This window comes from Panicum hallii, chromosome 7, assembly GCF_002211085.1.
Source record: "Panicum hallii strain FIL2 chromosome 7, PHallii_v3.1, whole genome shotgun sequence".
NCBI lineage: Eukaryota > Viridiplantae > Streptophyta > Magnoliopsida > Poales > Poaceae > Panicum > Panicum hallii.
Window position 1 is genome coordinate 44,609,813 of NC_038048.1, and position 12,997 is coordinate 44,622,809.

General features: G+C 45.7%; 2 protein-coding genes across 2 annotated transcripts; both read right to left on the reverse strand.

Annotated features, from left to right (window-relative positions):
* Nucleotides 1-1,069: 1,069 nt before the first annotated feature.
* Nucleotides 1,070-2,164, reverse strand: LOC112900857 (protein FAR1-RELATED SEQUENCE 5-like). Its single transcript, XM_025969647.1, has 2 exons — nucleotides 2,021-2,164; nucleotides 1,070-1,909 (listed from the first exon to the last, which is right to left on the reverse strand). The coding sequence occupies exons 1-2, from the start codon at nucleotides 2,162-2,164 to the stop codon at nucleotides 1,070-1,072; spliced, it is 984 nt and encodes a 327-aa protein (XP_025825432.1).
* A 7,752-nt stretch (nucleotides 2,165-9,916) lies between these two features.
* LOC112900976 (autophagy-related protein 8C-like) lies at nucleotides 9,917-12,722 on the reverse strand. The gene is made up of 7 exons (XM_025969774.1): nucleotides 12,576-12,722; nucleotides 12,391-12,455; nucleotides 12,238-12,292; nucleotides 11,094-11,149; nucleotides 10,960-11,012; nucleotides 10,335-10,453; nucleotides 9,917-10,223 (listed from the first exon to the last, which is right to left on the reverse strand). Exons 3-7 carry the CDS (start codon nucleotides 12,275-12,277, stop codon nucleotides 10,129-10,131), a joined length of 363 nt encoding a protein of 120 aa, XP_025825559.1. The 5' UTR covers nucleotides 12,278-12,292; nucleotides 12,391-12,455; nucleotides 12,576-12,722; the 3' UTR covers nucleotides 9,917-10,128.
* Nucleotides 12,723-12,997: the final 275 nt, after the last annotated feature.

The following is a 12,997-nucleotide window of genomic DNA, read 5'->3' on the forward strand; positions in this document are numbered from 1 at the left end:
TCCAGTTTATCTATGGCGTTCTCCAAATCATCAAAAAGCTCTTTCGACAAAGAACACTTCAATGCAACAGATGTCGCCTTTCATGAGATATGTGCAGCTTGAGTAGTCAAACTCTCCTTACCAATAGCATGTTTCTCAACAAAAAATTCTCTTTTTGCATATTTAGTCCATCTGTTCATTACATATTTTGATGGCAAAACAAAAACATCCTTTATGTTAAAGACTTTGAGGGCATGCTTGCATAATATACCTAACATAGGGAAAGTATTATTCATCAAATTGTACTATAAAAATATATCACAATTCAGAATTTTTATACATACCTATAGATTCATACTTTCTGCACGAACATGTCATGGTCATATTGTCAATGTTGAATAGTACTGTTGCCCCTTGATCTGATTGTATATGCGTAATCATATATGTCAAGATTGACCCCTCAGTTTTTAACAATTGACCAATTAATACAAATTGATCTTTAAATTCTGCCTCGAACTCAGCGTACATTCTCCTTGTATGTGATTCAGCTGTCGTCTTCAACATAGGTAAATTTGGGCTGTAAGTAACCGGAATCTTATGTCGTGAATGAAAATCTGCATTCACCTCATTTTCACGAAGACTAGTGCACACCTTCTCACATTCTACAAGGAGCTCCGAAAGGCCCAATTTTCTACGAAACCTTTTCTTAAAGATATTATTTATGCCTTCGCTCCTTTGAGTAGATGTCATGTCAGCTGTAAAGGAGTCACGGTAGATAATAGCCCATTTTCCCCTCAAGTTATAAAGGTTTGTCATCCAGTCATTGTCCACAAGTTTGTACACCCGCAACAAATCATGTCACTTTTTATTGAATTAATACTCTGATCTATCCTCATAGATACAACTCTTAAAAGCAGGCAGAAAATCCTTACGCTTATTAATTACATGTCCGAGATGTTTAGCAGCATTAAGATAAATATGCCATATACAAAGGCGATGGCTTGTATTTGGAAATACATAAGCAATAGCACCTGCCATGGCTGCATCTTGATCAGTGAAAATTGTACTGGGTGTTTGTCTGACATTGCTGTTAAAAAGTTTCAAAGAGCCATACAAACGATGGAATTGTTTCATCAAATAGCAATGCAGCCCCAAAAATTATAGTTTGCTTGTGATGATTGGTACCGAGGATTGGAGCAAAAGGCATTTCAAACTTATTAGTTTGAAACATGGTGTCAAATGTCACAGCATCACCAAAGTATGCATAATCCATGATAGACTGACCATCTGCCCAAAAGAAATTAGCTATACAGCCTTTATCGGGTCCATCTTCCTGATCTATATCAATTGCATAGAAAAATGTAGGATCCTCACGCTGTTTATTCTGCAAGTAGTTGCATAGTGTTTGTGCATCATTGGATTCTAAGTACTTCTTGCGCTCACGACCAATCTCATTATTGCAATCCATCTTTGAGCATGGCACTCTGTCGGCTCCTCCGTAGAACTCCTTCATGAACTCAAACACCTGGGCGGCCCTCATTTCAGGTTCCCGTATCTGACCAATTAGCTTTCTATCCGCCTCTGATCTTAGATTTTTCTTCTTATTTGGACTAGCAAGGTAATGATTATGCTCTAGTACAACACTTTTCACTGTCCAAATCCCCTCTTTACTGACAACAAGCTGAATGCAAGCACCGCATTCTGTACGTGTCGTACCCTTTGACGACTCAGGTTTACCATATCCTTCGCCACTGCAAACTATATATTTCTGATATATAGTGCCATCTGGTCGGCGCTTTGTGGTGTTCTTTCTAATACTAAACCCAATTATCCCAGCATACTTGTTGTACATCTCATAGGCATTGTCCTCATATTCGAAAGCCATTCCAACTTTAGGAGCGATTGAACTTTGCCCAGTTTTATCAACCACCTGTTGTATATCATAATCTCGCTTCAAGTATTATCTACTGTTTGACCAAAAAAGACGATCAAATGAACTACGTGACCTTACCTGAGTTGCCTAATCATCTTTATGAGTTGCCTGATCCCCTTGAGTTGCCTGATCTCCTTCATAAGTTGCATGATCCCCTTCATATGTGCTGAACTCAACATCCTCACTCCCGGCGGCGACATCACGATCTACATCCGGGGTGGCGTCCTCACAGAGAGATGAATCAACCTCCATGACGGCTACTGCTAGGGCTAAGAAGATTTTACGATGATTAAGTACGGGATCGTACGTATTATCAAGAGAATGTAGACTGCGGGCCTTACCATGACGACGAAGGCGATCGATGGAGTTGCCAGAACTGGAATTGCACGATCGGCGGCGGCGTGGGATTGAAGAATTTCAAGACTGGTATACGATGGCGGCGAGACTGGTATACGTACGATGGCGGCGGCAATTTCATTTCCATACGAGAGCTATACGGAGCTGTAAAGCATAGCCAAGCCGAGCTTGCGTGCGTCTAGGCAGGCGTGCGTCTAACGACCGGGCCGTGGGATTTGCCACACGTCCACAATCAAAGATGGTTCGCACGGCATCACTTTGCGGCCCGTCCGCACCAAATTTTTTTCCCCTCCCGCAGCTCTTCCCGTCGTCGCGCAAGCTGGACGGCCGTCGATCTTGCGCCCTCGTTCAATTCAGGAGACACTAGCTGCTCTATTAGAAAGACGAACGCACCGGAGCAACCAAATTCAAGCGAGACGAACTGATAGAGGGGTATACCGTGCAAATTCGTCAGCGATCGCCGGACTTGTCTGCAGTCAGATAAATACCACAAAAACCATGAATTCAGCTAGCTCTCGTGAGCATGGCTGCGCGGCTGGTTGGCCTCCCGGCCGGCAAGGGAGGGGACAGGCGTTAAGCTCGTGCCTCGACACGGGTACATGCTCATCTCCCTCGGAGGGGTCGCCCGGCCCCTGATCCTCCCTGCCAACTTATGCTTCGTGTCGGCTCAGCTGGGCAGCTCCACCATTAGCTGCTGCAGGTCTGCAGCTCCACGACACCAAGCTCTTGGACAAAACCTGAATACCAAATGGAGTTTACGCCAACAAATTTCTGCACTAGTGCCACGTTTAGTTGCAGCTTTGGTTCACTCGTACCGATTCCTGAACCATTTTTGCCTGATGCCAAATCACATTGCAGAAGAATAGCAGATGGGGCCTCTGATTTCCACCGATCAATCTTCTCGTGGCTCATGCACTTGCTCACCTCCACGGCTTCATCTAAGCAATTATGGAGGATCAATCGTTCATTCTGTAAATCAGCAAGGAGTAGCTGCACTTTCTGACAGATGCTCAACAGCACGAGGCATCGGCCCCAGCCCAATGGAAGGGGGGGGGGGGGGGGGGGGGGGCGAGACTCACGCAGCAGAAGAATCCTCACAGTGCTAGCTGCACCTTCTTGCAGTAGGCTATCCATAACTTGCAAGTGAATTTACCTTACCTGCTGTAAAAAATTGCGTGCCCTGCCGCTACAGCGGTATTTATGTCGTGCTGCCGCAGGCAGTTTCTTCAGAGAGAATGGCCTGAGTTTTATTGCCAATAGTTAGTTTTGTCAGCTGCCTGCCGAGTGCCGTGTGATGGATGCCGCAGTGCAGTAGCTGATCATACGAAATTAACAACGGTGTGCGGCCAATTGTCACTTATTTACATTATTCAGCTTTACCAACAACTGCATCATCGTATTTCCATCTTTTTTTGTTTCTTATTCATCATCATCTGCCAAGACTGAAACGACTCAAATGTCTTATTTTGCAGTGTAGATACTGATGTAATTTCACAGCAGTACTCTTACATTTTGCATACGGAGTACACTAATACAATGCATTTTATCTCATAAAAAAAACGTCAGTATATGGAACCATACTCCTACAGTATGCATACACCACAATACAGGCATTACGAAACCCTGATGTCGCACACTGCGAAAGCCTTATATTTTGAACAATAAACATACTGCCAATTCTGGTTTTCCATTCTTTAAGTTCATTAGCTACTGTACTAATAGGGTCATAGCACAGAGCACACCCATTTCGTTTCCCGGCTACCTGCAAAGCATTTACAAGTCCCAATGCAATGAGAATCTGCATACCTCTTCACGCCTATGAAGGACCTGTACTAAACTGACCGGCACTCTATGACGATCACATCTTCCTCGGTCCCCCAAAACGGCAGAGGCACGTCACCCAGTGTGAGAGTACACTGTGTTAATAGAAAATTTTACTGCAATGCAGGGCAGAGAGAAACAAGAGGAATCACAATGTTTTTTTTTTCTGTGGAAAATGAAGACAAGGGAAAGCAGAATGCAGAAACATGTGAAAGCTTGCTCCAACTGTCCTTTCGGGATGCTCTTGTGCATGCAGACTGCAAGCACCCTTTCAAGGTAATAAGCTCTTTATCACACAGGCTATACAGGCGCTGAAGCCTGAACCACAGTTGCAATGTAGTAGTAGTAGATCGGTCGGTCTTCCTTGGGCATGTTCATGATCAGCTTTCCAGTTTGCAGGAAATGCCAGTGCTGAAGCTGGCATAAAACGATAGCAAGATGCATTCATCCTTTTGTCTCTATTATCGTTCGCTCCTTTAGTTGGTCTCATTTGGTTCGTCAAGACAAGTAGAGAACTGCCTCTATGCTGTTCCTCAAAAGCATTTGCTACAGTGGGCTGCTAAGCTCGATCGAACTCTCTAGCTGTACTAAAGCAGTTTGCTGCAAATTTGTAGCTTTATTTGAAACAAAGGGAAAAAGATAACGACAAACACTCTTCTCTCTACGAAGACCAGATCGGCAAAGTTCTTGCCACACGCGTTTAAAAGAAAGGTAACGACAAATTACGTTGCAAAAAGCATGACCTAATTATAACGGTAAACTGAACTGTCATATTTTCAGCTCAAGAATCCATATATAGTCAGGACATCCCACCCTTACAATGGCAACAAAAATTATGTATTTCAACGTTCAAAACAAAAATTATGTACTGCAAACCTGAATTATAAAGAGGGGGGGGGGGGGGGCGAGAGAACATGTTAAAGGAATCGGATATAGTACTACTATTACTATGGTGCAGTTTTGCAGAAAACATTACCTATTTCTGAAGAAAAAAACAAAGACATGCATCCATTTCAGTTAAAATTCCAGAAAAGAAAACTTGCAAATTAGATGATGGTGCACTTTGCATGCAAGCATGAAATCAAGAGTATGTAGCACGAACACAAACTAAAAGAGAACTGAATAGTAAGAACAAGAACAATATGATAGACATCCTGTGATATGATGACGATTGACGAGTACATAGGCGACGCGACGACGTGATATTGGCACGGCTCAATCAAAGAGTGGAGCCCCTGGCCTTTGGAGCACAAGCTTTCTGATTGAACCGCACCAATATCCCGTTTTTCCTAGAGAAATTATTAAGGGCGATCAAGCACGGCTAGCATTCTTACCACGTCGGAGAGCAATGGCAACCAAAGGAGGAAGAATGAAGACACCTGGGAATGAAACTGCTAGCTCGCTCGAGGTCGAGGACAGCTCGCTGATGATAAGCGAGAGGAACAACAGTGGAGAAGGAAGGCACGCACCCACCCCTTTGGTTTCATGGGAGAGGAGACGAAAGGAGGTGGAGGGCAGGACGGGAGGAAGGCATGGGCTCCTTTAATAGGCCTCCTTTCTCTTAACTTTGTTGGATCGTAGCGAGAGCTATCTAGGCGAGATCGACGCAGACCAGATCATCGAACAGAGCGAGCGAGGAGAGAACGGACGATGGCCGGCGTCCATGGGGTACATATAGGATGGACGGCCGGCAGCGCCGAATTGAAGCTCGCACAGTGCCTTACATAGAGGAGGAGCTAGCGACGAGCTGATCAGTGAGTGAATGCCCCAACAACCCAACAAAGGGGAGGTTGGGGAATTCAAGTGCCACATTGAATTGTAGAGACGAGGGGCCGAGACGGCGAGTAGTGGGCGAGTCGAGTCACGGTCGATCGATCGATCTCGCTAGCGTGCCAAAGAGCCAGATGCCTGGAGCGAGAGGGAGACGGAGATGGAACCCGGCGGCATTGAAGAAGGATTCCGATAGGCGGCAGCGGGGGAGTAGGGCACTGTGTGTGTGCTGGTGGGAGGGTGTGGGACTGTGGGTGTGGCGGAGGCTTGCGGTGAATGCCCTGCAGTAACTCTGCTTGCTATCAATCACTACAGCCCGCCCGCCCCTGCAGGCATGGGATGTTTCGTTCGCCTCTCTCTCTCTCTCTCTCTCTCTGCCTCCTTGGCTGGTTGCGCTGGGGAGAGGGACGACAAGCGTATGCCTGCAATGCCTTGACGAAAACGATCGAGTGCCGTGTGATGACACTGCTAGCTCTGATGTGTGGACCGCCGGCCCGGCCGGCCGGTCGTCGTGGTAAGACATGCTTCCAAGGAACCGCCCACCCGGCCGGTACGCCCGGGACGTCGTCGCTGGCGACGGTGGTGGCTAGCTACGAGCGCCGGGCCAGGGGATGAAATGCAGACCAAACCACATTTCCCGGCCGGCTGGGCTGTGATTAACTCGCTTTGATTCTTCTTCCGCTACCCCGCCCGTTTCCGTTCCGTAGCTCGACGGGTTTATAATTATCTGGTGATGAGTAGTACGTGCACGTACGTGTGTGCAGTGCTGACTGCCCGGCGGCACCGGCAGGCCGGCAATCCGGACTGCAGAAATCGTACAAGACTACACGTACAGAGTATTACCTTCGTGTGAGCTGAGCACCACTACCGTAAAAATACAATTTGTAGCAACGTTCCGTTTTTTCCACGAGGAGGTCAAAATATAACCCATTCTATTTCTATATATAAAAGGAGCGGGTTACTATAGCTGCAGACCGGCTTCTGAAAATGCATCTTTAGAAGCGGGTAAAGCCATCACCCGCATCTGAAAATACCGGATGGGTGGCGCCATCACCCGCTCCTTAAAAATACCCATAAAAATCTAGATAGTGGCCACCTCCCGACAGCTCATTGCTTGCTTGGGGGAGGTGCTGCCCAAAAATTCAAAAAAAAAAAAAAAGAGGGGAGGCTTTAAACTTGATTTCCTTCGAGTTGGGAGCTCTAGGAGGTAAGTTGATGCTAATTCCATATCTTTTCTAAAGTTTTTAGATAGTTTTAAACCTCAAATGGAGCTCTTTTAGGTACAAATTTTATTTTTTATGGGTTTTGCTATATTTTTTAAATTAATTGAATTTTCAGTAAAGATGACGCCACCCGCCCTATAAATGTTGTACCCTAAGTTTATTGTGCCCTATACAACTAGAAAATGCTAAGTATATTTCAGATTATATAATGCTTAAGAGTGTGGAAACCAATAAGTATAAATTGAGTTATATGAGATAGTAAGTGTTGGTGCTAATCCGTCCGTTAATACTCTACGTACGTACTAATCCATCCATTCAAGCATATAAGACAGCGATCAATCAAGGTGCGCGTGCGTGCACCGTTGACACGTACGCATGCTGCTGGCTTTTGGTTGGCATTATATTACGAGTAGCGTCACGCAACATGGTCACGGGCAGGGCGTGCGTGCTGTGAGGAGAATAATACGCACGTATACAAAATCGAATCGTTCGGTGCGGTGCCGGTGGTATACGCACGCACGCGTACGAGCATCGAGCAGTGCTAGCTTTGCCGGCGCCGAGTTTGCTTAGCGGCATGTACTTCACTTGTTCCATCCCGTCGGTCCAGTTTTTTTTCACGCTCGCGTGTAGCTATTCTCATCATCAGTATACCACCGTACGTATATTCGTATACTCATTTATCACTTTGAGCATATTTATATACAATTTATACTTCAAATGGATATATATGAAAATTTTCAAAAACATCCCTATTTTTTAAATATATCATCATTATATAAAAATAAATATATCCATATACTCTCTATGTATATCATATAGATATCTAGTATGATCATATTTTAGATACATTCTACATCACAAGATACACATGTGGAAGTAGCTGCAAGCGAGTATAGAAAAGATTTTTCATACATATATAATATATAAATATACACACAGACGGCAGGCAAAGCATTATGTAGCTAGAATATATACGCTGCATGCACTACATCCATCTTCTGCATGCAAAGGCCAGCTTTTTTCCCATTGCTTGCAGTTTTAATGCTACAGTGTACGCAGGAGGACGTGTGTTGGACGCTGTTGGTATACGTTGCCCCAGCGCATGCATGTCGTTTCTGTTCTTCCTTTTTATTGTTATTTTATTACTATGGGAAAAGTCAGGATCAAGATGCTTACTACTACTACTACATACCACGCTGCTATTACGCATGGACCATGCCATGCACGCACATGCAGCAGGCCCATGCATGCAGCTCAGAACGAGAGATCGAGGGGACGATATGCAACTAGGTACTCTCACGGTCTCACGTGTCGCACATGATCAATCCCCCACCTTTAGGAATTGAAGGGTCGATAGATCACTGCTCCTCGCGTGTGCCGGAGACCGATCTGTTTGTGTTTGCCCCTAAACTAACCAACCACGCCGGAAAGAGGGAGAACCCCCGGCCGGCCTCCTCATCGCCGCCAACCGCCGCCGTCCTCTAGCTCCTAGTACAAGTTCGCGATCGATTCGCACGCAGACTAGCACGTCGGCTTGCTAGCTTACTTGGCTAGCAGTACTGGCGACCAGCAGCTAGCAGCTTTGTCACCACACCGCCACCAGGCATGTGAGGGGTACGTACGTCCTCTCCCCTCGCTACGCAGGCGGCTACGCTATTAGGCCGAGATGATCCAAGGCATAGATGATGGTTGAGTTGAATCTCCCTTTTCCCCGGGCGGCCAGCAAACTGGGCCACTCTTACCTTCGGAGGTCAAACACCTACGTATCTAGTAGCTACCTCCTTTGTGGTTCTCTTCCTGCCTGTGCTGGCCTAGGTGTCACGCACCGTGTCAACTTACATGGAACGAACTGCTTGCAATTCAGTGTTAGGTCGTGGCAGGGCAGGGGAGAGGTTCGGACTTCACGTCAGCAATCAGCAGCTCTTTGTCTTTTTCTCGAATCCAATGGTACTCTAGGCATGCAGACTCTTGGCCGGATTTCCTTGCCCCACCATGTGTAGTGTAGTGTAGTGTCGGCAATGTATCCGTTCGAAAAGGAGGATGGATGATGAATCGATGGGTGCTTCTCTGTATATTAGCTTCCTTCGACTCCGCGACCCGGATTCCTTACAAAAGTTGAAAAGCTGTCTACTAGCTAGGGAGTAGCAATCCAGATTCGTGGCCGTTGGACGATGGTTCGGCGTCAACTAACCTTTTAGAAATTCTTCCTCAACTCGGCTGCTTCTTTCCTCCCACAGCCACCGTGCTCACTGGTGATAACCCAACGCCAATCACCACTTGTCCGGTCTACCAACCAACAATCCTCCCTCAGCTCCGTGCTCACTGGTGATAACCCAACCCAAAACTCCAACATCCTAATCCTAGCTATTTACTTGTTCGCTACTCCCCCAAGCCTTGTTTGATCCAAGAGGCCAAGAACACACCAGGGACATGGCTACCGGACCACAAAAACATACGGTCAACAAAACTCCAGCGATCCACAAGTCCAGAACCCAAGCCATACTGACAGCCAAAAGTAAATGCAGCAACAGACAGGCCCCAGCGTCCACAGCAGAGGCAACGGCGGGCGACGCCAAGAACCAGGATTCCCAGCATTCATCCCGGCTCTGCAGCCATCAGCAACAGAGCCCGAACGCAGTAATGGCGCCGGCGACATAAGGCCCTCGTGCCTGCCGGTGCTGGTGAGCTTTTCCATCAGCTGCCGCTGTGGGTCGCGCAATAAAACGGCAACAGCGACCGGATTCAATGGCACACCCAGGCGTAGATTGACCCTCGTTACAGCAGCAGCAGGAACCGTAACAACGGAGACAAGACACGAACATGGGGGCACATCTGTAACACACTAACAGGTTTCATGGCCTGTCAATTACTTGGTTTAAGCGATGTATATCAAGGACAGCTGATAGGTGTTTAGTACTAGAGGGCAATCACATGCAATGTGGAAACCAGGATATACACAGTTGCTTGGCAGGTCTTATTTACAGGAGGCATTAGTAGGGAAGCCAGGGTGGGCCAACCCGATTGAGGTGAGCTGTGGCGCGCCATCTAGAGCAGCCCGAAGGTGTTCTCGCCACTGTAAGTCATATAGAGGAACCCATCCTCGTCCTTGTTCTCTTCATAGATTGAGGACATCAGAGCAGCTGCGCAATGGAACAGAGAAGCAAAAAGAAGTGAGAATGCGGATCATATGGCCAAATGCTCAAGAAAAATCAGAGTTGCACAAATGTTATTGCTGTATTTGTTTTCCAGACCTGTTGGTGGAAGAGTGTTCTTCACAAAGATGAAGATAGCCTTCTCAGCACTGAGCTTGATTCTCTTCCTAACAACGTAGACGAACTGTCCAACCGTAAGATCAGCAGGGACGAGGTACCTGCAAAGTGATAGGAATCAGAAAATCGGAACAGCTTGATGGCCTACTATGCCTGCCATGGCACATAATGCTTTGATGTGTGCAATAGTGCTTTCATGCAGCAACATTTATTTTCATCCAGAATGATACTGGAGTTCCTTCAAGACAAAATGAAACTTAAATCACCGATTGTTTCTGGACCACAGAAATGTTGAAACTATATTAAATATTTAAAGCCTATTTACAAGTAGTATAGGTGTCATCAATGAGCCGCCAGTATCTATTTCAGATGACACCATAGATCATGATACAGTAATTGAGACAATTGAATATAGTGTTGCATATTTTTCTTGGGGTAGCCAAATATAATGTTACGATGGCACCAACTGCCATCAGTTATCTGGGGAAAGAAAGGGTAGAAACCCTGCTAGTATTACCCATAAACAATTAAAGATGAGGATAGTCATTGGTAGTTTAGCTGTAAAGAGTATAGCAGTTATGGTAAATTAGAGAAGTTGAGAACTGACTTTTTCTTGTCGATATCAGGAATATCACTTCTCTCAGCCTTCTCAACAATCACCTGCATTGCACAAATTGACATAAGTTGAGTAAAAGTAACCATGACAAAAGAAGCTGAGTAAACAGGAGGGTAGAAGCTTACAGGAATTCTGTCAGGATACTTCTCTCTGATCCGGTTAGCCTCAGATTGCCTCTTCTCTGTAACACACACATGGCATAACAGCTTAATGATTCAGTTTGTAACCAGAATAAAAGGCTAAATTGTCTTGTGAGAATACAATGGTAGAACATGTTTGAAATCAGTGCTGGGATACAGAATTGTTGCCAGTGTTTTAAAGGCGTCGCCTAGGCGTCCAGGCGGACCCAGCTCACCTTGGGTTACAGCCCCGCCTTGTCGCCTAGGCGTCCAGGCGTACCCAGCTCGCCTAGCCTCGCCTTATCGCCTTTAAAACACTGATTGTTGCTGAAAGAGACTCTAACTAACAGAGTCTCAAATGTTGCCAAGTGCAAATTTATCTTATCTGCTTCTTAAGGAGAAGAAAATCTACCATAATTTCCCAGGTCAAGTAAGGCATACATGCCAATCAACTGACATAAATGGTAGTACAACTGTTAAGCTAGGAAATAGTAACAAATAAGCATAAAAGATTATCGTGTAACTTATCAGGATCATGAGCACATTGTCAGCCATCAGGAACCTTTTGTTACCAAATAGAGTTTCAGAATAACAATTGCAGCTTCCCGCTAAAGCCTAAACAGCTCCAGACCATCAGAGCCTTGTGAGCATACAACATTCCTTTTGAGTTTATATGTGATTCAATGTAAACAAATCCCAAATATATGATCCTCCAGACAAGGAACCACTTCAGATAAATGTCATAAGACAAACCCGGTGATCAGTTTAGATTTTCAGATTAGCTAGCAACTTCTGTTCATGTACAACTACTGAACAGCACTATCTTACATAAAATCAGATGGCAGACAACTAAATCAAATCACATGATTTCAGCTAAGTATTACTGCTACCCAATCAACACAGCAACATAACCTCAAGATAAGCTGCTCAAAAATTGGCACAAGACTTGCATGAATTAATCGGTACACCGATTATGGTAGCTCATAAACCTACGCAACTAGATGGATAACTTCTCCGTTCCTCAGTATGATAATAATCCAAAAAACTACTCCTATATTTGTACTACAGTCATTCGTCGAAACCTTAACAAGTAACAAGCAAGCAGAATCAACTCCCCGAAGAAGAAGGGGCATGGAAACATTAGACTTACCGAGGGGGTGCTCGAGCTTGAACGAGCTGGTATTGGCCATCACGCTCCTTCCTGCCTGCAACCACCAACCAACCCCAAAATGAACTCCCCGAGAAAACGCACATCAATCGAAGCGATCGGGCTAAGCTAAGAGTCAACCGAGGGAAATCTTACGAGTCGGGTGGGATTTCGTAGGGACGCGACGGAATCGGTTGGAGGCGGCGAAACTGCTCCCGGCCCTGGAATCCACCCCGACCAAAAACACGAAACAGCCACCGAATCGATTAGAGCGAACCCCCGATCGGCGGAAACCTGGGCTGATCGATGGAAGGGCGGAAAGGAAACACCAGGGGACTCACCGGATTGGGTTTGCTGATGAGGGTTTCTTCTTCTTCCAAGGCAGCGGCGGAGAGACGGGAGCGGTGGGTGAGGGGAGGGGAAAGAGTGGGGGATTGGGGTTGCTTATGTAAAGGCCCACACGCGCACGAAACGTAACGCACAGGAAACTTCTTGATTAGAAACCAGGCAGAGGCAGGGCTCCTTTTGGCGCAAGGAAACCAAGTCATGCTCCAATAATGCAAGGCAACGTATTAAACTGTGGTACCGTACTGATGATGACCAAAGGAGATAGACAATTTTAACCTCTTTGCAAACTATTTAATTTACTTTGAATAATCGGCATAGTTCTCTATTTTTTCCTGTTTGGATGAACTAAGTTCTCTTTTCCTTTACGATAAAAGAAACTTCACCGTAATTACCTGGAATTTAACCAAAGCCGGTA

What these genes read in the sequence shown, in the direction of transcription:
- LOC112900857 (XM_025969647.1), bottom strand. Translation starts at nt 2,164, where the DNA reads ATGGAGGTTGATTCATCTCTCTGTGAGGACGCCACCCCGGATGTAGAT. An exon ending in AGGCAACTCAAGGGGATCAG is followed by an intron (nt 1,910 to 2,020) that starts GCAACTCATAAA and finishes GATATACAACAG; the next exon opens with GTGGTTGATAAAACTGGGCA.
- LOC112900976 (XM_025969774.1), bottom strand. Translation starts at nt 12,277, where the DNA reads ATGGCCAATACCAGCTCGTTCAAGCTCGAGCACCCCCTCG. An exon ending in CCTGATATCGACAAGAAAAA is followed by an intron (nt 10,454 to 10,959) that starts GTCAGTTCTCAA and finishes ATCACTTTGCAG; the next exon opens with GTACCTCGTCCCTGCTGATC. An exon ending in GAACACTCTTCCACCAACAG is followed by an intron (nt 10,224 to 10,334) that starts GTCTGGAAAACA and finishes TCCATTGCGCAG; the next exon opens with CTGCTCTGATGTCCTCAATC.